The sequence below is a fragment of the Sinohyriopsis cumingii genome, chromosome 2, assembly GCF_028554795.1.
Source record: "Sinohyriopsis cumingii isolate HCF-2022 chromosome 2, ASM2855479v2, whole genome shotgun sequence".
Taxonomy (NCBI): domain Eukaryota; kingdom Metazoa; phylum Mollusca; class Bivalvia; order Unionida; family Unionidae; genus Sinohyriopsis; species Sinohyriopsis cumingii.
The window spans coordinates 72,648,675-72,676,257 of record NC_142962.1 but is presented as its reverse complement, the minus strand read 5'-3'; the positions used below and the strand labels follow the sequence as shown (position 1 = coordinate 72,676,257).

General features: G+C 33.7%; 1 protein-coding gene across 1 annotated transcript in view; it reads left to right on the top strand.

The window, feature by feature from the left end:
• LOC149805159 (uncharacterized) overlaps nucleotides 1–16,060 on the top strand; it is a 28,628-nt gene extending 12,568 nt beyond the window's left edge. The window contains exon 2 of the mRNA XM_089947902.1: nucleotides 4,262–16,060. Coding sequence (XP_089804028.1) covers nucleotides 4,262–4,635 — 374 coding nt within the window. The 3' untranslated portion in view covers nucleotides 4,636–16,060. The remainder of the gene's footprint in view (nucleotides 1–4,261) is intronic.
• Nucleotides 16,061–27,583: the final 11,523 nt, after the last annotated feature.

Genomic DNA, 27,583 nt, shown 5'->3' with positions numbered 1-27,583 from the left:
CACCTAGGGTGCTAAAGAAACCTATAGTTTCTGGATTCTGAAGGTCAGAGGTCACAGTCATGGTAAGTCTGATAAGAAAAAAATGGTTTGTGTGTCATATGTTTGGTTCAAAATTGCATTCCTTAATCAAAGATCCAGGTCAATACTCTCTAGAGTCAACCATGCCCAACTTGTGCCTACATAGAGACCTATTAAACATGGGGAGGGTGTTCAATGCGCCATTCAGAGTGCTCATATTTAAAGATAATTTGATAGAAGTATTTCTTTTATTTTAAAGATTGTTATTTTCCCAGATGATTTGATGGACCAGGAATTCTTTAATCTTTTTCACTTTGATTTTCTTTTATCATTTTCTTTGTTGTCTCTCAGCAGAAAATTAAAGTATAATGACTGCTATGGGTGGTAAATTAAAGTATAATGACTGCTGTAGGTGGTAAATTAAAGTATAATGACTGCTGTGTGTGGTAAATTAAAGTATAATGACTGCTGTGTGGTAAATTAAAGTATAATGACTGCTGTGGGTGGTAAATTAAAGTATAATGACTGCTGTGGGTGGTAAATTATAAGGTTAAAAGACCAGACTCCAATTTCACTAGCATGTCATTTAAGTAAAGAAGTGTCCTGAATTTTTTTTTATTGGTCCAGCTTAATGTGTTCCTTATGTCCATGCAGATCAGATCAGCTTTATTGGGTAAGGTTTGATGAAACAAAGGAGACCATCTTGGCATGGATCTACAACCATTTTCTGTTTTTGTTGGAATCATTTGTATTAGTGAAATTAAAAATGTGTCACAGCAGTTAAATCTTTAAAATTTATAACCAATATCTCAGGTTCATCTTAATCTAAAGAAAGAGAAGGATTTTCTATTTGTACAAAAGATATTTGCTTACCACTGTTATCTGGTGATCAGGCAGCTGTCTTATTTATGATAATTACCAAGGCAGTTTTCACTTCAGCCTTAATGTGAAAACAACTAAGACCCTTTTAATCCAGACACGTTTAATTCCATTATCATGAATGAGGATTCTGAGTGAAAATAAATTAATGATTCATAGAATCGCGAAGGAAGTCAGTTCCTGGTAATAGTCATTCAAATTGTGATGTATTTGGCTAAATACATGCTTTTCTGACATCAGTGTTCACTGAATCCCACAGATATTTAATATCGAGCCATTTCTATCATTCATTTTTTACTTGCGGAGATTTACTGCCATGTAAATTGCAGTAATTGTCTCATATACCTGAAATTGGCATATATATATATATATATATATATATATATATATATATATATATATATATATATATATATATATATATATATATATGTCACCCTGTGCAAAATAGACATTTGTCCCCCCCCCCCATCGTATTCAAAATTCAAAAACGTCTGAAGAACAGTAAATTTGCTTTATTCTATCAAAATACATGTACTCTAAAAAGTTTGTTTCATTTGAGCTCCCTTGCCTGATATTTGCACCCCTTTCCTTATCTGCTACAAATGGCATCTTGTGTGTCCTGATATATGCAAGCTTGTGGAAATTTATCCTGCTTTTTAAATGAATGGATTGTAATTTTTGTCAAATGCAGATGTAATTAACATTGCTTTTGATTGTCATTTATGCTTTTTTCAAATTGTTCTCCATGTGCTTTTGAGGAAAGCATTGATTCAGAAAATCCTTCTATCTGTTTCACAGACATTTACAAAGTTTCTTCTTCAAATTAAGATTTTTGAATATCTTTCTTATTGCTTGGTTTGTAACAATGAATTAATTTGGCAGGCATTAGGAGTTGAAATTAAATTTTTTTTTAAATAAACTCTTCTGATAAGAGTCTTGCTTTATATCAATCCAGAAAGAAAGCAAGGAAAGTTTAGCTGGTAGGTTAAAAATATTACCTATTAAAGACCGAATCTGTTTGAGAAAAGCCAAATTAATGTACAGGATATCTCAGAATAGTGCTCCTGAATATTTACAATCACTATTCCAGTATAGGCTACCTGGTAATACTCCCCACCTGCGATCCATGTCTACCAAACAGTATAAAATTCCCAAACCAAATAAGGAGTTATTTAAAAAAAGTTTCCAATACTCTGGAACTCTGCTCTGGAATAGTATTCCAGCTGAGATTAGAATTGCCCACTCTATTTCCTTCTTCCAAACCCAATATATCCAGTGGCTTCAGAGATGCAGCTTAAATAAATAAATTCCTTTGTATGAGGGCCTCAAGGTAGATTAGTTTTTAGCTAATTGTGTTACCCTCTTTAAATAAGGTCATTATTATTATTATTATTATTTATTATTATTATTATTATTATTTATGTAAATTATGAAGATTTTCTCAGAATTCAAGAATTGCTCAACTCGTAATTCCATTTTATCAATTTTAAAACAAAAAGTGATTTTGCATCATTTCCACTATCTCCATGATGAATAAAGATGTTGTTAGAAGATATCGTATGCAGATAATAGTAAAATCTCAATTTGAGGAAAATGGTCCCTTTATCATGCTGCCCTCCCATATATGCATGGATCTATGTCACACAACTCTATTCCTGAAACATTAAAAAGATAGTAAAAATTCTCCAAACTGGACACTTTGTGACCAAAATCTTTTAGCTGTTTTATGGCAGTGTCCAGCACAAAGAAGTTTCGTTATCTCAACTGATCATAACCAGTTGAGCATATGGAATGTCCTATTGTCTGTCCTCTGACACCCATCATCCATCTGTTAAGACAAGTTTGTTATTGCTACTTTGCCATGACTACTGGAGGGTTGCCATGACACTAGACACACACATTCATTCCTTGGTCTAGTATATCCTGAATGAAAATGGTGTTGCTTGCACAGTCATTATCTTAAAAATCTTTTTTATTGGTACTTTTTCTAAATGGATGGTCATATCATCATGGAGTTTTCACTAAAAGACTTGATATGACAGGTCAAATTGATCCTCATTGAAAATGCTGCCACACAGACATCAAACATTGGTCATTGCAGTCTGTCATTTTTTTAAATCTTATTATTGCTACCGGTACTTCTCTTGATTGGTATTAACATGGGGTTTTCACTAAAAGACTTCATATGATATATGGTTGGTCCTGAATAAAAATGGTGCTAATCAGACATCTAGTATAGCCACCATGGTTGCCTTGGTGATACTTTTCTTTTTGCTATTTCTCCCGAATGCAAAGTTATATGAACATGGGTTTTCACCAGAAGGCTTCTTATGTCTAGTTAGTCCTAAAAACAAATGGTGTTGATCTGAGGTCCAGTTTGGCCACTGCAGTAGCCATTTTGAAAATCTTACCATTATTCTTCCAGAACAGAATTGTAATGTCATGTTGGTCCCAAATGAAAATGGTACTTATCTGACCTTCAATATGGCTGTCACAGTGGCCATCCTAAAAATCTTGCAGACACTTATCCTACTCTAAGGAAAGTCATATTGGTGTAGATTTTTTCACCAGAAGACTTCTTTTATATATCTGATTGGTTCAAAATTAATATGGTGCTGATCTGACCTCCAACATGGCCATCATGGTGAACATTTTGAAATCTTGTTTTTTCGCTGTTTCTTATGGAGGGAGAGTCATGTTGACATGGAGTTTTCATCAAATGACTTCTTATGTTTAGTTGGACCTAAACAAAATGGTACTGATCTGACATCCATTATGGTCACTATGGCAGCCATCTGGAAAATCTTATCACGTCTAATACTGAATGATCATATACACATGGCATTTTCTCTTGAAGACTTTTAATGACATCTGATTGGTCCTAAATGAAATTGGATTTGCTCTCATACCCAGTATAGCTGCTACAATGACTAATTTGAAAATCTTTTTATTCCTCAATAATATAAGATATGGTTTCAACAGTTCAAAAGCAGAGATCATGTTGTCTTGAATTCCTGGCAATTCTTTTTGGCCATTAGAGCATCAATCCCCTCAAGGGACTCTTGTTAGAATTAGCACAGACTAATTGGAATCAAATTATGTGGCTTGTTTGCAGAGAAAACTAGGGTATAGGGAAGCTTCATCTCATATATCTTGAGGCATTAAACCTTGAGATGATTTACAGATGTACAGAGTGGTTTTAGAATTTTGGTCACCTCCTGGTGACAGGGATATATGAATAACTAAATGGAGCATAATGAACATGCAGCATTACATTTGATTGTTAGAGATTTCTATAAAATCTAATATAACGGTAAGAATTGCACAAGGATTTTTAAAAACTGATTTATTTTCTTTGCAGGTGCTTACAAGAGTCATCTTTTCAAGCTGAAACTAGAGCTTGGCCCACATGACATAATTCCTGCGACATTCCAAGAGTCTACTGATGTTTACTTCACTATGCCTTGCAGCACAGTGTCACAATCTCAGATCCGCTCTGTGTCAGTACAGAACCCAAACCCTCCAGAGAAGTGGGTTCGCTACATTGCCAAATATCACTATAAAGTGCATATCAGCCATCTGAAAGAGTTCCCAGAAAATGTTCCCTTTGATGAGGGCATCAAAAAAGAGGTTACAGAGAAGGGGTCAGAGGAAAAAGATGATAGCAATGAAGATGAAGAGGAGGAAGAGGAGGAAAACAAACATGTAGTTGACTCAGATGACAGCAGTGACTGAAAAGAGCAATTTGACAATGTTGTACAAAAGCAAAGTAGTAGCAAACTTCCAGCTATTATGCATGCATCAACTCATTCTATTAGGTTTTTATTTAAATTATGTATGAAACTTCTTTTGCCAACACAAGTCAAGAGCTTTATCTTTGGAGGCATACCTAAATTATGATGCTATTTCTTGTAAGTAGAGATCCTGATTTTTTTGGGTTCATATAACAACCTGATGGAATTGTTTCAATTTATTCTTAGTAGCTGAAATTATGTGATTTTCATTTCAATTCTGTATTATTTTGTTTTTGAATCATACGTGTGGGGTTTTAAACACATATTCTTGGGCCAGTATAGAGCTTGGCAAATTTCCTATTCCATGGTGTATTCATTAAAATTGATCAATCTGGCCTGGCAGTATTGGGAGATCAGGATATGGCTGGATGATAAATAAGGCCTGCCATTATTGGGAGATCAGTGGATATTGCTGGATGATCAGTCTGGCCTGGCATTATTGGGGGATCAGGATACTGCTGGATGATCAGTCAGGTCTGGCCTAATTGGGGGATCAGTGGATATTGCTAGAATTGCTCCACCAAACAATTTGGCACTGAGATTTGACAAGATACTGCCAAATAACATCTGTACACTCTTTGTTATTTTGTGTACTGTATTTGCTGAAGCTAATTTATGAAATTAAAAAACTACAAATATGCACACTTTGACAGGCAATACCACTGTCAATGGAAATTTCTTTTCCTCTTCAAAACCACAAAAAATGTGACTGACAAAAGTAAATGATACTCCAGTGTGTTAGTAAGTGTTATCCATTGAATATTTGCATAATAATTATATGAAACCAGATGTTAACATATCTGCCATGTTGTAACAACACTAAAATGTTCAAACAATGAACTTAGGAAATTGTGGTACAATTATTGTTGAATTTTATGAAATACCAATATTGTAAAGGATATAACAAAGAGATTATTGTAAACAGATGAAGAATGAAAAAGGAGATGACATACTTGCAAGCGAGTTTTTGAATTTAAAATTTAATAAATACAGTCAGCTGGTATATTGTCAGATTAAATTATGATAAAAAATGTGTCTTATATGAATGGGATATGTTTCATAAATGTATGCTTAATGCAGGACAACAGGTTTTTTGTTTCTCATGGAGTGGAGTTTGTTTCCTGACAAAGATTAATACCGTATATGCTCACTTATAAGTCCAGTTGCAAACAAACACTGATCTGCTGTTGCATAATGCACTAGCAGCTTAGGGTCTGTGTTGTTTGTTCAAGTAATTACTCCTAACAGACTGCATCAACCCAGATCTGCCAGCACATTTTGCAAGGGTAGAGTCAGGTGTGTATGTGGTGTACAGTTGGACTTATAAATGAGTACATGTGGTAATACTCTTTCATTTTCAGAGTTATCGACAATGCCAAGGGAATGACATTACAGTATAGTACTGTTTATATGTATGGCTGACTGAATTGTTACACACTTTTATTTAACAAATGAAATGTGTGGTTTACTGATTGTCAGTTTTGATGTTGATAGGAAGTAAGATACCCTTTTTCTTTGTAGAAACTTCACACCTTTCATAGCATAAGAAAAGGGCAGAATGTTATACTTGGTTGTAAATTATATTTGACATTTCAACGTATAACAAAAACTAATAATAATGAATGAAAACAAAGATCACCTGATAGTTATTAAAGAGTGGTATATGAAATCACATATTTAGTGAGTCACATGATTTACAAACTCTATGAACCCTTTTTAGGTGCAAAAGTATTACGTTTTTATGCAGAATTTCAGATTTTGGAATACACGTACCATGTATTGGATTATTTTACATATACATAATAAAATTTTCAGGATCATACATCACCAGGTTCAAAGCTCTGCAATTGATTTAAGTTTATATATCAGCAGCATAATAGATCCAACAAATAATCATTTGAAACAGTCTACCAACTGTTTTGAACACCAGTATTATTGTCTTACCTGCTTTGGCAGAAGTTATCAGTATCACTCATATCGACAATAACAGTATCACTCATATCAGTAATAACAGTATCACTCATATCAGTAATAACAGTAACACTCATATCAGTAATAACAGTATCACTCATATTAGTAATAACAGTGTCAGTATTAGTTTGATTTTTAGAAAGGCTTTCATTCTCAGACCCTTTTGGGGATTATCAACTTATTTGGACACAAGCTTTACTCTATGTTGCTGTTTCTGTTTTCTGTCACGTCTCTTTATCCTCAAAACTCCTATACCCCGCTGAGGTATTTCTCATACAGATCTTGGACCGTACAATCAGTAATTGTAACCGTTTGAGGGATTTGTCATAGAGAACATGGACTGTCCAATCAGTTGAATTGAATTTGTCATACATACATTGGACTGTTAAATTATTAAGTGGAACCCTCTGAGGGACTTTTCATACAGAAGATGGACTGTCCAATCAGTTGAATTGAATTTGTCATACAGACATTGGACTGTTAAATTATTAAGTGGAACCCTCTGAGGGACTTGTCATACAGAAGATGGACTGTCCAATCAATTGAATTGATTTTGTCATACAGACATTGGACTGTTAAATTATTAAGTGGAACCCTCTGAGGGACTTGCCACACAGAAGATGGACTGTCCAATCATTTGATCTGAGTTTGTCATACAGACATTGGACTGTTAAATTATTAAGTGGAACCCTCTGAGAGACTTGTCATACAGAACATGGACTGTCCAATCAGTTGAACTGAGTTTGTCATACAGACATTGGACTGTTAAATTATTAAGTGGAACCTTCAGAGGGATTTGTCATACAGAAGATGGACTGGACAATCAGTAGACTTATCCTTTCATTATTATTATGCATAGTTATTTTCACCGTCCATCTGCTCTTGAGGGAAGGTCAAGATCACTTGAAAACCTTACTGCTGGTTTTGTTAAAACAGTTAATGCATAGATAAATCTCCAAACATCCTTGAGAGTTTGGTTTAGTTTGGTTTGGTGTTTAACTGTACATCAATACATAGAAGAATATATTTTACAGAATTGTTGGAGTCAAATGACCTACCCAGAAACATACTGTGGCAGCCAGCCAAGCCTGTTCTGGGAATAATGCAGATTAGCATTCCGGTCTTGCATCTGGCACACTAACCACCGAGTCACCCCAGCCCACAAAATAATGTTGACAAGAGACTTGTATAGTATGACCTATTTTGAAAGACCACCTCTTCTACCAAACAATAATGGTCTCTCAGGACAGGTGGTCTCTCATGACAGGTCGTACACTACATAATGAATATATCCATGCATCAAGAATGGGGTCTTTCAAGACAGGTGGTGTCTTATAGCAGTGGTCTTTCAAGACAGGTTTTATTGTATCAAACTAAGCAATCAAACCATGTACATGATGAACACAGTATTTACAGTTCAGTGGACTTGGGGATTCTTCTTGCCCCTAATTGGCTGGACAGGGACTTTAATGATACAGGTATCATGACTTTTGCCTCATTGTTGCACAGTAATACCCTGCAGCAGGTCACAAGGTTTTTATTTTGTCAGGAATCGTATTTGTATGTATTATGTGATATACCAGTGGATTTACCATTGTAATAAATGCTCATTTTGTTGTATTTGTGATAATAGCCACCTTAGCTTATATTTTTTTCAGTGCCAGTTTCTTTATACATTTATTTTACCTGATTTTCGTCAAGCCCACCTGATTGAAGCCCACCTTGCTGGAAACACCTGGATAGAGGTTCAACATAGCAATCATTTTGGTACTCATTTGCTTGTTTGTCCAGCCACACCCTCAATTAAGGTCAACATTAAAGTTGTTTTTTAGATAAAGCTCAATATCAGTATTTTGTTTTGTAGCTAAACAAATGGTGAGCTTGACAAAAGGGTCTCTTGTTAGTTTTTATTATCAATGTATTTTTATTAAATCATATTTTCCACGCACAAATTACATTTATCATTTTTTATCAATTAAATGCTCATTTTCATTGTTTTAAAATTTGTGAATACCTCAGTTCTGATGCATCATTACCAGAATTTTTTTGATGAACATAACAAAAAAGGTTTGTTTTAGCCTTCATTCTTGTATTTCTGTCAGTATTTTTGGATTATCACATGTAAAGGATTAGACATGTACAATAAATAGACTGCTAAAATTTTGTCTACAAGTTAATGGATATACATATGGAGAAGAAATAACACCATATAAACCATTTTTTTGGTCATTTTAATGTATTGGTATAAGAAGTAATTATCATAACCAGACAAAAATGTGTATAATTTTTTCATTTCATATAACCTGATGGAATTGTTGAAATTCCTGCACAGCTTGCTTGTGTTCTCACTCTTTGCAAATTTTGGATGGTTCCTAGTTGGTAAAAAGCATTTACAAAGACTAATTTGATTTTTTTCTTCTTTTCATTGTTTGAGTCCACCTTGGTATGAGCATGAGCTTGGAATAGCAATCACTGGTGTCCATGATGTGCATCTCCATTTGTTCATCAACACCCTAGATTAACCTCATTCTTAAAGTTTAGATTAACCTCATTCTTAAAGTTTAGATTAACCTCATTATTAAAGTTTAGATTAACCTCATTATTAAAGTTTAGATTAACCTCATTATTAAAGTTTAGATTAACCTCATTATTAAAGTTTAGATTAACCTCATTATTAAAGTTTAGATTAACCTCATTATTAAAGTTTAGATTAACCTCATTCTTAAAGTTTATATTAACCTCATTATTAAAGTTTAGATTAACCTCATTATTAAAGTTTAGATTAACCTCATTATTAAAGTTTAGATTAACCTCATTATTAAAGTTTAGATCAACCTCATTATTAAAGTTTAGATCAACCTCATTCTTAAAGTTTAGATTAACCTCATTCTTTAAGTTTAGATTAACCTCATTCTTAAAGTTTAGATCAGCCTCATTCTTAAAGTTTAGATTAACCTCATTCTTAAAGTTTAGATTAACCTCATTATTAAAGTTTAGATCAACCTCATTATTAAAGTTTAGATTAACCTCATTATTAAAGTTTAGATCAACCTCATTATTAAAGTTAAGCTGAACATAATTGTTTACATTTTTTACTTAATTAAAGGCAAGAGTGACCAAAATAAGGAAGTTTTTTTTTAGCTGTTGCCATATTACTTATAATTACTGCTATAATCTGTGTATGTTTTAATTGGTATTCCATTTTGTAACAGATCTGATAACATTCTGTTCATTCCTGTATTTTTATGTAAAAAATTTTTATTTGCCAAAGACTTAACCTTGTTAAAATTACTCTTTTCAGATAGGTCTGTTATTAAATTAGTTGTTCAGTGTGTATTTTCTATATTTTCCACATGTAATAATTATTAATTGCAGATGTATCTTTTTTTCCTAATTGATGTTTCAGGTCATCTAATGGTCTGTTATTGAATTACTTTTTTTTCCATGTTATTATGTTGCATGAACATATTGGTATACTTTTTATAATTGATGTTTTAGGTAATATAACAGTATTTGGATTTTTTTTTACTGTACTACGTGTAGATGATATGAAATTAAATTGCATGTTTTTAATTCTACTGGTCATAGACCAGAAGAGCTTATGGAATGGTCTGTTCTCAGCCATCTATCTTCCATCCTTCCACCTGTTAATACAAGTTTTTTTTATTGCTAATCTTCCAAAACTAATTGGGGGATTGCCATGAAACTTTACACGCATTCATCCCATCGTCTATTTGGTCTGAAATGAAACGGTGCTGTTTCAACATACAATATGGCCACCACAGTGGCTATCTTGAAGGGAAAAAAATGAATGTTCATATCATGTGGCTTTCACTAAAAGACTTATGATGTCTAGTGGGCCCTCAATGAAAATTAGGCCCATCTGATGTCCAATATGTCTGTTACAGTAACCATCTTGAAAATCTTGCTATGGCTACTTGTCATGAGCAGAATGCCATCTTGTCTTGCAGTTTTCACCAGAAGACTTCTATGATGTCTAGTTTGTCTTAAACCAAAATGGTGTGGATCTATTGTCCAGTATGGCAACCACAGTAGCCATCTTGAAAATCATTTTATCACTACTCCAGAATGAAACTTAATATTGTCATACAGTTTTCACTAGAACATTTCTGATGATGTCTGGTCTTTTCAGGTAGTAGAGAGACTCATGTTTGAGGGACTCCTGATTGCATTTATTACTTACTGCATTTTATGCTTTCCAATTAATTTTGTAGTCTATCTGAATGATATTAAAAACAAATCGAGATTCCATGTAGTTGTTACATATATTACATATCCCATTTTTTATGCATTCCAAATATTGTTAGCATTTTCATTTTAATGGAATTAAAAACAAATTGGGATTCATACAAGTTTGACTGGATGCAAGAAAACGTATTGATACATAAAGATCAAGGAAAATACATAAATAGTCCCAGTCTGGGCATGTGATACAGCAATTACAAATTGAACATTCATATAAATATAACTACGAGGTAGAAATGAGTATGTAATAAAAATTTAAACCTAGTAGCTATGGTTTGTCATTGAAGTCTAGCATAATGTGAAGCAGTTAGCAGTGTATTTTTTTATGTGTATCAGGCACTTGACTGTGTGCTGTGTAGACTTGTACCCTCACAATTTTAATAAGAATTATTGTCCTTTTCACTTGCATCTGTATGCAGAGTATAACAAATAATGTGAATGCATCTAGTCTGTCATTTTTCAATGTAAATATTAAGATTGTCAGCTCAAGATGTGTGTATCGACAAATCAGTCTGATCATGCAGTCTTGTGACAGAAGCCGGTTTCAGAGTTTTGATTGATCACTGTAAAACTTGATGCATTTTATGGTAACCATTGATGGTGTGCATGTTGATAAAGCACTTTGCTCCTAATAATTTTGTTAGGCCCTTTTTACTTGAAGCTTAATTTATCACAGAACCCTGTGAATGCAACTTGTGTGAACATTTTCAGTGGATCTGCATGAAACTTTGTATATGTTATGCTCATCATTTGAAGATGCAAAGAAAGACAAATCACTTTACTGGTATGAATTTTTTTATAGATAGTATTATTTCTCTTTTTGACATGGAGTTGGATATGGATGCTAGTTGGATATACAAAATCTTTGTGAACCTAGCTAGTCTGTTTTTAGTGAATCACCATGAAACTATGTACATGTATGTCTATCCAGAGATCACATGGTTTGAGAGAACACTTATTTTGATAAAAGTATTCTATCAAGACAAGGTGTACTTTTTTTTGCAAATGTTATTTACTGTTTTAAATTGGATTTTATTGTATAATCTTTACTGTGATTGCAAAGATCTGTTTAAGACAGAATTTGATAACATGGTTACTTCTTTCTTATTTCATCACGTTTGATAGGATTCTAGATTTAAGTACAGTAATTTTGAGATCTACATCGCAAGCAGACGCATTCATTGATGTTTTGTCATTGGTTGCAACTTTGTACTGAATATTCATAATCAAGGAGAAAAATATAACCAAAATATGTCATGTTTTTATGTCATCTTGTCAGTGTAAAAGCGTTTTGTATAAAGCATAAATTATACAAGGAATCAATTATGGCGCATTGCTATGTCAGCTAGACATGCTGAACCATCATTAAATTGGCTGAGTTAAATGTACTTGTGCACTGTATAGTATCACAATTGTTAACTTGTAGGCAATATTGTTTGTAGGATTGAAGTATTTAAATTGGATTGTAAATAAGTATGCATAGAGTTGATACAGTAATAATTGACATCTTTATGACAGTAACCCATTTGTATTTTAGTTATGTGAAACAATATTTGCACAGCTTTACATCCTCATAAAAGTGTGCTTTTTTTAATATGTATTACACCTACTTAGATTAGATTGTCAAGTCATTGTTTCACTGTACTCGAGTAAAATCATTTACTACATGTACCCCATTTTGTGCATACCCAGTGTGCAAACATTGCTGACACAGATCTGTCATTGAATAATCAACCAACAGATCAGAATTTACAGTGCTTACTATACACTATAAGTTGAACGACATAGACCCAGATCTGTCCAAATCTGTCATTAAACAGTCAACCAGCAGATCAGATTTAATGCTTATTATGAACTGTAAAATTGAACAGCATAGACCCAGATATGTCATTAAACAGTCAACCAGCAGATCAGGATTTAGTGCTTACTATAACTGTAAGTTGATTAGCATTGACCCAGATCAGCTGGTGTAATGTATACCAACAGATCATGGCTATGGGCAAGACTGTTTGCAGTTTGTATTTTATGTTAGTAAATATGGCATGGAATGTATACAACAACAAACTGTATATATATATCTGGTTATGGACCATTGTATCAGATTATAGCATTAAACAGAGTGGCATTATTATCCGGATAACATGGTCATATATATATATATATATATATATATATATATATATATATATATAGATATAGATAGATAGATAGATAGAGTGTAACTACAAAATTTGGTTTATTGCTTCTTCATCATACACATTTACACATTTATAAATGAGAGCAAATAATAGTGATAAGCAGTCCCACCAGTTATAACTAGGTAGGTTTCACACTTTGAATAACTGCTACAGACTGAAAACTTTTAACATAATGGATCATCATGGCTGCAAATTTAGTTCAGAACAATGACAAAAACTGCTATATTAAAAATTATGAGGATGAGATGATGGCTTAAATGAATATGATGGCCAGGAATTAACAAAATATATAGATCATAGAAGATTGGTCAGCTGACCAAATGAGCTTCTTCTCTAAATAAAGTCATTATTATTATCTTTCTACAGATTCACTACTGTTTATACTAGTAAAGTTCTACGGTCTTTAATTTTTTTTGTATTTTCCTCCTTGGTTCATATCTGGATCTGCCCATGATATTTTCAGATTGAAGCTTTTCAAATCTACAAGATATCTACATTTACATGATATTACTTCAAATATATTTATGCTTCACAAAGCACAAAGTTACTGGTTTGATTAAGTATGGATTATAAAAAATCTTATTATTTATGGGATATGAATATGGTCTGCATGACCACCAATCTCAGGCATAGTGTCATGTTGATATAACTACACATGTTGACCAAACCTTTTAACAAACATTTAGATTTGTTGAAATAAGATGATGAAATGCAGAGAAATAGTAATTAGTTCACAACACTTGAAAGGAGTTATTTATGAATTCATTTTCCATCTTATGTAATTTAACAATATTGATGAAGTTTTTACATTATAGTTTTTTTATAGAGTTCATTATTGTTTCTTTAACTACATGTATTTGTAATTATAAGCTTTGTACTTAGTATATTTCAGGACTAGCTGTATGTCAATTGCATGGAATAGTTGCCAAAATCATACCACTATTGCCATAAACACTGCAGATTACCTCCCTTTGTTGCTCTCAAACTCTATAATTTAACTATTGCAAGACATACTATATTTATATTTAGAGCTAAATCACCTAGTGTATGTTCTGGAGCAAATGAAAGACATAAATAGCTATTGTTTTGGAAGTGGATATTAATGCACACTTTTACAGGGTAGGTAAAGAATTGCACAAATTTCAAACTTTCTAGTAAGCCTTGACTGAGATGCTGTTGTGTTTGCAGAGAGATTATATGTGAAATCTTCTTTGATATGGCTGACTATTGGTCTTTTATATCACTGATTACATGTATTAGTTGAGCAGATATTAGTTTCAAGGAGGAAGGGGGCCAATTGTATGGAGATCAGACTGTTGGCTCTAATATTGGCATCAAATGTGTCTTTTTTAATTTTCCAATACTGTAATCAGTGCTTTCAACTTTTACATAGATTCTGTCCTTGCAGGTACATAATTGTGATGGGGGGGAGGCAGCAGGCTAAAATTATCATGTATATCTGGTGTAAAGATGACGATTATGGAAGGTTTTTCTTCAGTACCCAATCTTTAGATTTTTCAGAAAGTTTGCAGTTGCTTCAATCAAGAAATGTTTTTGCATACTGGTAATCCAGTGCACAAAATTTGTTTTACATTTTTTTATGTAAACATTGATATCGACAGTCAATGAACTGAAGGCTGATCCTTATAAAAATGTATAGCATCTTCAGAAGTATTCTGTGGATTCTTTTTTGTGAGCATCAATTTTTGTGGTTTTGTGAAAACCAAGAGTACAGTAAACAATTTATTATAAACTTACCTTGTAGTAAATAGTATTATTACACATTATTAAAAATAATCTTTCATTGGTAAGATGCTTGATATTTTGATACTCACCCCCACCAACAAAAATGTCTTGCATCAAATGCAATACATCTGCAAAATTCAGTTAAAATATACGACTGAATTTGTAATTTTGCATAAGCCATTATTCTTCCTGCATTCTTTGTGACCTTGACCTTTAACCCCACCCACTCACCTCAAATCTATAGCTGTCTTTCCTGTCTCAAATACAAGCGATCCACAAATTACAAATATTGTTAGTGGCATGATATGCCTGTAGTTTTTTCTTGTTGTGGAAAATACTATTTTCTTTCTTTTGAGTCCTTCTCTGCTGACCTGTAAGCGTTGACCTCCAAAATTAATAGGTAACTTGTCTCAAATGCATGCTGCCTTTGAAGTTTAGTCAAGCTATGTACTGTACTGAGAAAACAAATTTAAAAAATGAACCAACAAGCCATTCTTCTTGTAGTGAGATTGAGCTCTCAACAAACATGGAAAATATTCACCTATATTGCATGATTCTATATTCCTGTATGCCATTTTTAAAAATGATTAACAAGATTATTCCTCCATTTGTGTTATATATATATATATATATATATATATATATATATATATATATATATATATATATATATATATATATATATATATAACACATACATAGAGTTAAAAAGAGTTTACTAAAAAGCTATATATATAAAAATTGCACTATTTATCATATGTTACTTCCACCATAGTCTTACCATGATAATTTTTTATTCACGAAGAAATTGTAGCAATTATTGCCCAGAACTGTCAGTGTTGCATTTATAAGTTAATGAGTGACCATGATTCGGATGTATCGGAAAACCCACCGATATTAATAACCATGATTCTGATGTATGAATAAACCCATCGATGTTAATGACCATGATTTTGATGTATCAATGAACCCACCGATGTTAATGACCATGATTTTGATGTATCGATGAACCCACCGATGTTAATGACCATGACTCTGATGTATCAGTAGATCCATCCATGTTAATGACCATGATTTTGATGTATTGATAAACCTACTAATTTTAATGACCATGATTCTGATGTATCAAAAACCCACCAAAGTTAATTGTCAATTTAGTTAATTAATAAACATAATATAACTGTTTTTATGTTGTCATTCTTGCCCTGTCCTTTCCTATGAATCAGATGATTTGATGAGGTACAGGGTGCAAGCACTTTCGGTATAGATAGTTGCAGTACTCAACACTTGACAGTAATCTGTATTATGCCCATTCTCTCTTCCATGACTGACAAGGTGGCACATTTTCCCTGAATGTAAAGAATGCTTCTTGTTCCAAGGGAAGAGGTACAACCATCCATCTCCTGTGTGCATGTGATGCTGGGAGCATTGCATAATTAGCTAGAATCTTAATGGGAATATAATTTTTCATTTATTTTGCAAGCTAATTTTGGTTGGGTTTATTTTTAATTTTTTTTTTTTTGTCAATTGATAATGGGACCTTGTGTCCAAATGGTTATGTAATTTATGTCTTTGGTAGCCAAAACTGGTTCATTCTGTATTAGTTTTCCACTTTATAACTATTAAGGAGCAATTTATGTTCATTTGGTATAAACAGATTGTATGAAAAATCATTTGGTCAACAGTCAGCCTTACATGCATGTATTTATTAGTAGGTAGCTTTTCTTTTCCGTAGATGAGGTTTTAGATTAAACAACAGGATTAAACCTCCTTGATTTGGCTTACTTGGCTTATATAACAAGTAACAAGCTTAACCAAATGTGATTAAGCATATTCATTGTGTTCAAGAAATTTATTCCCTAGTTCAACTGAATTTGTTACTCCATCTCCCTTCGACCAAATGAAATGATCAACAGATTGTGAAAACTACAACTACTTGACTGTGACTGCATTTACTTTGGTAAGGAATAAGGCATCCAATTAAGTATAGTAGGACTAAAGCAATTAGACTGAGCTGTGTTAGTTTGGCCTGCTGGTTATGCAAGATCTGTGAAAATTTGCATCCTGTTTGCCTGGTGTTGTGAATGAAGCTGTGCTACAACTAACTGGCTATCCGTTGTTTTCACGTGACGTCACAAAACGTTTGTACTTCCATATCCGCCATTTTGAGCCCCTAGCCCCTCAAATTGGCACCTAATAACATTGTTCATCCTGCATAATTATGAAGGCACGTCTCATTTTGTGCGTAAGAGTATAATAATACATCACATTCTGTTGTGCATGTCAACCGCATGAGACAGAATGCGTGACTTTTCTACTTGTTTTCTTCAAGTAAAACGTTTAAATTTCAACAATCTTTGTTATTCGTTCATAAGAAAAAGATCAATCAATAAACAAATGCATAAACAAATGGATACACAAACAAGCAGAAACATTTAATAATTTGTAATTTTCATGGGATGAAATCAATCATTTGGTTATCTTTCAAGTTAAAAAGCTAATTGTAAATATATAATTTAACATTTCTAAAAGCATTTCAGGAATACTTTGTTTTGACATTCGACACAAAGTCATGTTCCATTTTGCATGTGTTTCGTTTGAATACAGTGAAGATGAAACGTCTGTTTGAATGGTTATCACTTTCATTCAGTATCATCCTACTTCCATCATCTCCACAACAAATACAATATTTGACCAGTCTAATTAAACTGGTTTGTCAACTGTCTTTGGTACAAACACCTGTTGTCGCAAAAAGTATTTGTACATAAAATACATGCTGTAAAATTTTAATTCATAACTGATATTGTATCCCGAAAATCATTGTCTGGAAATACTCTTTCAAGATGACAAGCTTAGGGATATGATACGAGACACTTTTTAAAAATGTCAGTATTGCCTGTTTGTAAAATAAGAATGCATTTCTATTTGATAGCAATATACATGATTACGGTTCAGCTTCACTATTATGTCTTTCGATAAAAGCAAGGGAACTTCTAGCCTTAGTTTTATTTTTGTTCTATAGGGCACTTAATTTCAAGTTTAATATATGTATTGTTTCAATGAAGTAAATGTCCTTATCGACAGTTAAATCAGATTATTATCTTGAATATACATTATGACTAATGTTGACAAAGGTTTGTTAAGGACTCATAATGGCGGCGCAAGTGTGATCGCATTGCATTGTGGGTATTTGCGTACTCAATCGTGACATCTGTGAAAACAACCCATTAAGGCAGTAAGAGATTGCCCCCCCAATTCCAATCATATATGTGGGGGTCAACGTCTTGCATTTTATGAATATCCCACATTACAATGCCTTTCATTATAAGTTTATATTAAAAGGAAGGTATCATCATGGATTGTATTTCATCAAGTGAGAGTAAAATTAAAAAATTAAATGTATCATGTACTTCATTATAAGACAGTCTTACTATAAGGTGGTAAACTCTGTGCCCTTCTGACAGAATAATAACGAGGGAGTACTGTCAAGTACTTCATTATAAGACAGTCTTACTCTAAGGTGGTAAACTCTACCTTTCTGACAGAATAATAATGAGGGAGTACTGTCATGTACTTCATTATAAGGTAGCCTTGCTATAAGGTGGTATACTCTATGCCTCCCATGGACAATGTTAAAATGAGGAATTACTGTAACATACATTAAGGCTATCTAAGTACATGTATAAGGTGCTGTGCTCTATGGCTCCCATGGACAACTATATACATGTAATTAAATAGAACTGAAACGTGTACACCACTATGACTGCCAGCACCAGTACTGTATTTAGTGTCATTTAAATTAGCATACTTTTAAGGCCTTGTAACTCGCTCACCCTACACATTGAAGCTACGGCTACCAAAAGCATCTTTTGTGTAATGGTAGCTTCAGCAAAATTCTGGCTAAAGGCTCAAATTTATCTGAATCGAGCCAACAGAGATTCCATTTTTGAAACAGGGTGAGAGATTTTGGTCTATGCAGGTCAAAAATGGCAAGTATGTCTGATAGATCTTTAACATGACCAATATCTGCTCTGCCATGATGCCTGAAAGTGTTGGAAATCATGGAGCTGTAGCCTTTCATAGTAATCGGGGAGAAATTTTTTTCTTGAACATCCAGAGAAAGAATCAGCCAGTTGTGGCATTAAGAGACTCAGGGATTGATGATGTTGAATTTGCACCAGTTCGTGAATACTTGACAAAACATCGGGATGAATCAGTTCTCTAAATCACCTAAGTAACCTTAAAGGAGACAGGAGACCATTCCTGCTGATCACCTACATGGAACATACACCACAGTCACTGCTGACAGTGTCAGCCAGAACAGGGTGATGATGCAGTTGATAATTTTTGTGAGAGCCCAAGGACTTGTGTTGTGACCAAACTGAAGCACACAAAACAGATATATTTTTTCCTTTGTTGTTGTTGTAGGGTTTAACTCCATTTTTCAGCACATGATAGGCTATACATGGCGGCCATAATTAAAGGTGAAGGGAGAACACAGGAAATCCCTGGAAAGAACCACCGACCCTCAAGAAGCTAATGGCAAGCTTTCTCACATACCTACATTGGCCGAATCCAAGACTCGAACCCATGCAGACAGAGGTGAGATGGCAGTGATCCTTAACGGAGAGCGCTTTAGACCACTTGGCCACTCGGGGCACATTTCCTTTGTAGGTAAACCAAAGGAACTTGCATGCAACGGGATGAATATGGATGTGGAAATATGGATATCAAGTCTAGACTGATCACAAATTCATTCCTTTTGTGCAATGTTTGATTGAACTAGCCATTTCCATTTTGAACTTTGGCGCTGCAATACATTTGTTGATTTGGCTTAGGCTGATGATTGGCCTGAGCTTTCCATAGACCTTTCACTCAAGAAAGAGCTTGGAATAAAATCACTTGAGCAAGGTTTCCAAACAATCTCCACCGCCTGATTGTCAAATAATGACCTGATCTCCTTTTGCACAATCTCAGCTCTCTTCAAATCTCGTAGGATGTTCATCATTAACAGGAGGGGGTTGGTAAAATGAAATCTCAAGTCCCTTTGAAACAACCTTGAATGCCTTTTCATTTTGCGAAAGAGGTTGATCTGACACTGATGGTGCTAGCTGGTAGATTGTCTGCAGATGGTCAGGGTGGTGACTCAGCAGTTGTTAGGAGGCTTGAGGAAAGAGAAACTGCTTCCCATAATGAGGAGCCCATTTCTGAAATTGGATTGAGGCTGAAACTGTTCTTGTTGCTGAGCAGTATTCTGACTCATTTCTTTGTCGATGATCATCTCGTCTTCGAGACCAAGACTGATTTGGCCTGAATGTTTCAGATTTGAGCAAACAGAAGTATCTCATCTTACCAAATTTAATTTGGATGAGGCTGTCATAGCATTAACCACTGAACACAGTGATACATAGTTAATGATCTTGGTGATCCTAGCTGTTGATTCCCAGGCATGATCACTTTTTGCTTTTCATAAAGTCCAAAAATGTCTAGTGATACTAGATCATCCAACACTGAAGATGTTGCCACAATATTCCATATAAGCTTTAAGGTGGCATGAAAGACATTCTAGTTAACCACATAGTCATATTTGCCACTGCAATGTTCTAGCTATAAAAGTAACCAGTATGACAACAACAAAAAAAGTTGATGGTAGCTGACTTTCTGAGGAAAACATCTTAGAACTCTTTGAGTTATTGATTAGTTTTGAATCAATAATTTCTTTTGCTGACTGGCAGAAGGAAGCAGGATGCTCCTCCTCATTTTCTGGGTCTACAAATGCCTTGACCTTTGGTCTAGCTTGCAGCTGGTGATGCAGATATTTGGATGCTGCCTTGACAGTAAACGCAGTCCATTCCATACTTCGATCCGAGTTTGTCAAGGATATCCCCACACCCACTGTGTGACTTCTCCTCATCAGGGCTTATGTAATTATACAACAAAAACACACCATAGACAAGGCATTACCATCATCTCTAAATGTATTACAGTAATGCTCCAAAAAATGTATTACAGTAATGCTCCAAAACTGCAAAAGAAGGGTGAAGGCTCAAAACATCATATTCTTCTGGACAAGACTTCAAAATTTTCTTTGCTTTTAATCCTCTTTAACAACACTGCAAACCAGATATTTTCCATGCAATGACTGCATACACTGCATATATGAGACAAAGAACATTTATTACATGCATGGCACATTTAATGAGTGTCCTCACTCACTTTGAAGAATGCTGAATCAAAGTAAATTAGGAAAAAATCCAAAGTGTACAAAAAATTCACAAAAACACCACTTATTATTAAAAAAGTTAAAATATCTAAGCTGTATGTGTGAATAACTTCCAACACTGCATACTAATGACACTGTTTTGGAACACAAGGTCAGAATAAAGTCCATATTGCATTAAAATAACTTCACACATTAGTTAAGAAATAAAAACATTTGCCAGATGCAATAACAACCTTCTAGACTCGTACTGACTTTCTGTATTCATGGCTTAAATTTGTGAACATTTTCAAAAGAGTTTTGGGAGGTCTTGTAGAACTTTCACAGTAGTACTAAGTGAAAGCTTAAAACTGGCACAACTTAGTGGTGGTCAAGAGGCAATAAATGGATAAGAGTTTCTTCCCTTTGCTAAAATGAGGCAGCAAGCTTATTTTCTTGAAGTTAATGTACACTGAGAATATGTGCAAAGGAGAAACTCTTCAAATAAACTCCTATCAAATATTAGAACATGGGTTTTCTTAAGAGATGACAACACTAATTTGCCACCTGGTTTATGTGGAAACCAAAGAACTACAAGGAAGTCAAAAAGAAAATACAGCTGTGGTAACCTAAGTCACAAGAAACATAACAACAAACATGATTAAAACTGGCTAAATGAATCTTTTTGGTAGATTTTATTTTATCTGGTTACTATGGATACCAAACTGTTACCAGGGAAGCTACCAAAAACACAAGTCTGAAAGAACATATCCAAAGAAATATTGCTAATAACTTTGATAAAATTAGCAGTGCATTTTTTAAGTCAACGAGATACCCCTAATTTGTTATGCATATCCTTGACTGAGCTTGAAGAGACGTACATGACAGTAAATTAAAAAACTTTACATTTAGCATAATCTCCACATTTTCCACCTGGATGTTATGGAAACCAAAGCATTGCCAGGGAATACACCAACAACACAATGTCAGCAAACATAAATTTCTACAAAGTTTTAATAAAACTGATTTTGATTTTGGACGTCAAAATATTTTTAATTATTTACTGCTATGGAAAATAAGTAATTTACTATGGAAGCCACTAAAAAAAAACAACAACAGAAGTTGCTGAAAAATGATCAAAGGAATATCTCTACGAAGTTTGATTATGATTTGCTATTCAGTTTTGGAGATATTTTTTTTAATGAAGTTAACCTGGATGGACACAACGTGATGGGCATAGAGCGGGACTATAAGACTAGATAAAATGATGACTTTGGAGGAAGCTGAGAGAAAAAAAAAGCTACGATGAACATTTTATTATCATTGATAAACTATTTCAATACAAAGACAAACAAGCTGCAAATTTACGATGTTTGTAACAATGGTACACCATACTTTATACATACAACTCCAATACTAGAACAATATAATGTAGCATTATAGAGATCTGGTTGGAACTAAATTGCATTTGTATAGACACAGACACTACAGACTAAAAATCTGCAAGTAAACAAGAGCCCACTGAGGGGACTGATGGTGCTCTCCAGCCCAAAAAGAATTTCTAGGAAAATAAGATAATACTATTTCTTGTTGTTAACTGATATTCTTGAGAAACTCCAAAATACCAACATTGGCAACAAAAATATTGTCTAACCCATCTGAATTTACATAACCAAAAGATAGCTGTATGTGCAGAACAAAATTCTTTGTCATGATCAATGACCCCAAACCTTATATCATGGATAGACAATCATTCAACTTGTAATCATATTAAAAGGTTTTTGTCAGAAATGACTAAATTCAGAAAGTTTACAATCATAAAAACAAAAGTACTGTAAACTGTTTATTTTATGCCTGCCATGTGACCAATAGTACTATTTAATGTAAAACCCTCTTCCATTTGGCTGAATAATTTATTTTTTAATGTAAAGTTAATAGATGCATTCCTTGTCTTAAATGAAAGCTTTAAAAAAATTAGGTCAATGTAAAAAGTAAATCTTAAGTTACTTTGCATAATATATTCTTCTGTCTGATGACCTTGAGCACTGGGTTTATTGACCTCAAAATAAATAGGTGAGTTTCTGATCGCAAAGGCAAGCCATCCACAAAGTATAGTTATGCTTTGTGACATACGAATTAAGTTGCTTTGTAGAAACAGCTTTCCTTTATGGAACCCCTCTGACCTTGAGAGCTTTGACTTTTATCAATTGGAGTTCTTCTACAATGTTTAGTCAAGGCATGAGTTCTGTTGAAATAATTTTATCCTTGTTTCAGTCCCTGTGAGCTTGACTTTTGACCTTTTGACCCTAAGTGAATAGGTTTCTTCCTAGACTCAACTGCAAGCCATCTACAAGGTCTTGGAACTCTATGACCTTGATCCCTGGACCCCAAATCAAACTATCTTTGCTATTAAGCCATTTGCAATGTTTGGTCAATGTATCTAGAATAAAACAAATACATTTACAAAATCTGATTACACTGAATGGTGGAGAATGCAAGTTATTGTTTGGAAACAAAAGGTGAGCAGATAGATCTACAAATGAATGGGCTGAACAAAAATGGAAAAATAGCTGTGATAAAAATATAATCAGGTCATCCACTAAGGACCATTATAAAGTGTGCATAGCTGTAGTTTTGTGCTTTTCCATGCCAAAAGAGATTTGGGATGAATATAAGGATAGACTGACAGCAGCAGCAACAACAAAAAAATACTCTCTCATACCATCACGTTGGAAAATAAAGACTAACACAATCACATTTGTCCAAAGTATGCCTTACTCCTAACATTATTGACATAAATAGATTGGGCACTAAATGAACAAGCACAAATAGACTGATCACTAAATGAAGATGGGTAAATTTAATTCGCTTACACAAGACCAGTATGTGCAATCTACCAAAAAATATGGACTACAAAATACCTCTCGGACTTTAAATAATACTTACAAAATGTTTGTAAAGGAATCTGCAGGAAAAAAAGTATTATGCAAAATTCAGCATATATATTTATCCCTCTCTGAATGCTGCTTGATGAACAGAGTTGTCGTTTAATTTGTAAATCAGCTAATTCATCCAAATTGAAAAGCCAAATGCAATTGATAAGCAGTAATGTACATAAGGAATAATAAATAACCAATTCCTAACAAATGTGTAATCATCAATTACACAGCTCTTCTATGCAGCTTTTAAGTACAGTACCATCTATACTCACTCACAAGTCCAGTCAAACTGCAAACAACAAAGATCTTGATCTGCCATAACATAAAGGACCTGCAGATTAGGGTCTATGCCGTTTACTCCTAACAAACTGCATACACCTTGATCTGCTGACACATTATCCATCAGCAGATCTGAGTCTGTGCAGTTTTTAGTTGGACTCTTCTTATAAGTGAGCACATCACTGTATTCGAAAATTAGCCACTATAAACATTAATTACCATGCAAAAAATATATTCAAACTAAAGTGATCCTGACAATGAAATATAGGTACCTTTTATTAAAATAAATTTCTTTTCCCAGCTTTTTTATTTTTTTACATTTTTAGGACTTTTCATGGTCACTGTATAACCAATATTGTGCTTGCATGTAATTAAATCATGTACAGTAAAGATTGTTTATAACATTTCAATGGGTATTGGGATTTTTAGACCATTATAACAAATGTTTTATCCATAATTTCATCTTTTTTCCCTTTTTCTTAACTGTCCATGTCCATGACATTGGCCATACATGTAGTGAACAATTTATTCTGGTATTATTACTGTCAGAAACTATGTCATGGTTATAAAATTTTAAAATATAAATTTGATTAACGAGCATATAATACATTTTTTTATATGCATGTTATCATGAAAAAAGGACAAAGCATTAAGTTTTACCATAGGATGAAAATATAAATATACAAGTACTTGTACCTGCCTGTAAATACAAAAAAAATCACTTGTGAATTTTTCTTTGTTCTATAACTTTGTTGCTTCCTGGCAATCACTAATATCACAAACAATATCCTCATGGTAAATCAATTTACATTTCAGTTGGTGGTGTCACAGGTGTGACAGTATCACAATCATAATTAACATATTCCATTAATTCAACAACCATGTTACCAAAATAAGTGTCATGCACCACAGCAATGATATATGTTTGCTCACTAAACCCTGCCTTGCAAAGTAATGTGGAAATATCACAGACAGTACATTTATTTTGTCCTCATATGTTAACTGCATTGAACCATAAACCTCGATTTAAAAGTACCAATTATAAATGAGGTGTGAATATCACACTTTTGTTACTTGGCATCTTTCTTAGGACATTCTTATCTACAGATTATTAATTATGTCTTATCAGTTTTTACCTGGTGCTTTTGTTGTCACTCCTTAGTTATTTAAATGACCACCATTGGTTTTGGCTCATCTGGTGACAAAAATGTAATAACAGTAATTTTTCCAGGTGAACCACACCAATGAAACTCAATAACATCACAAAGGAATGTTATAACAAATACATAGTAATTAGGAATATAACAGGGGAAATTAAAATCAAACATTCTAACAGAAACTTTGTACAAAGTATCTAAGATTGTAATAAACAATCTTTATGGTACATAAATGCATACATACATACATACATAGATACATACATAACATACATACATTTAGAGACTGGGCAAAACAAGAAAAGTGAACATTATTTTCTATGACAATAATACTGCTTGAGTTTTTAGCTTAATTTTTACATCATTAAAAATCCAAATCACACACACACAAATATTAATGCCAATGTTAGAAAAGCATAAAATGCAGGTCACAGTGACCTTCTGTGGTTGCAAGGGTGTAGTACTCATACATGATTTTCATTTTCCATAAAAAGAGCTGAAAAAATGTTAAGGGGGCTTTGGAGGCCCCCCCAAAGGAGTCTTGAGTGGCAGCGCCCCAAATCTGGGGGTCCAGGTGGCCAAATGACTCCATCCAAAAATGCATTGTACTTGTAAAAAACTGCTCCTAGTGCAACTTATGATCATAAAATAAACCAACATAATCATTTGAAAAAATAATAAACTTACCAAAAATGTTCAACTTGACTTCAATAATTTCACAATATTTCTTGTCACATGAATTTGTTCTCCAACACTATTGATGCTGAAGTTATTTCATGTGCATGTCAGTGTTCACATCATAATTAAGTCACAATAATTTCTCTGTTTTTGCAGCAAATATATTATACTTATATCTTTTCATAACAAATCTGTAAAATAAAACACCCGAGTATATCAACCATATCCAAATAATCCCAAACATTCACTTGTCTTTTTCGCCACTGGACACAACCTGTTGATATTCCAGTCTGGCTTTTTTTTTGCGGCTTTGGAAAGATTTCTTTAGCCTTCCTTTTTGTCACCACTGACTTTTTTGCCTAAATGTGCAATTGTTTCTTTTCCTTCTCAATGACAGCCTTTTTCCTTTCAAGCTGGTGCTTGTATTAGTGACATGCAGCGCACATATTTCGACAAAGGGCTACATCTGTTCAAGAAATCTTTCTTCTTATAGTATTTAACTGCACTTTTTCAAGATGCCTTCTGAGATTCAATTTTTCTGTATGCAGCTTCTTTTGTAGGTGCTATTCCAAACTCTTCCAAATGCGATTACTGTAATTCAGATCTTTCTTGCAGAGGTCACAAAATGCCAGTCCTCTAGCATTCAGTTTTCCTTTAAACTGACTAACTAAATTCACATCATTTTTATGCTCCAGCCATTCCCATTTCCATACATTTTTTAAACCTTTACCTGAATTTTTCATGTCATGGTCTCTCTCAACAACTCAGGGCGCCATATTTTGCAAGCATGCTTCTTCTTTCCATTGCCATCAGTTTCCATTACACGAAGACTCAATGGATAAATTTAAACCTTTGACCAATCAGAATACTCTTTACGAGAGTTGTGTGCTAACTAATATATGGAATGAATATTTTACATGGGTCATTGCAGAATGGGACAAAACAGACCATTTTTAAAAACCGGATCAGAGATGATATAAGAAACAGATTATATCAAGAAAAAATCTGATTCAAGACAGAAGAAAAGTGGAATTCTGCTTTAAAATGGAGAAAAATCATGTCTGAGTACTAACAGATGTGCGTGTGTGATTTGGATTTTTAATGTAGCTTTACCAATTTTACAGCCATGTTGCTATGATGTCTGCAGTGGCAGTTTATAGTAATGTCTAGCACTTGGACATCATGTCCCACCCGGTCATATTATCCTAAAAACAGGCCAACCAGTCCTAGCACTAACCTCTTAATGCTGAGTGCCAAGTGACGCAGCTGCTAGTACCATTTTTATAAGTCTTTAGTATGACTTGGCCGAGGTTCTAACCCATAACCTCCCACATCCGAGGATGAACACTGTAATCCTCTTAGGCCACTGGGTTGGTCTAACAGAGATGGATCCAACTCTCAAACTTCATTACTTGAATATGAAAAGTACTGAAATATATGAACTATAAACCTAATT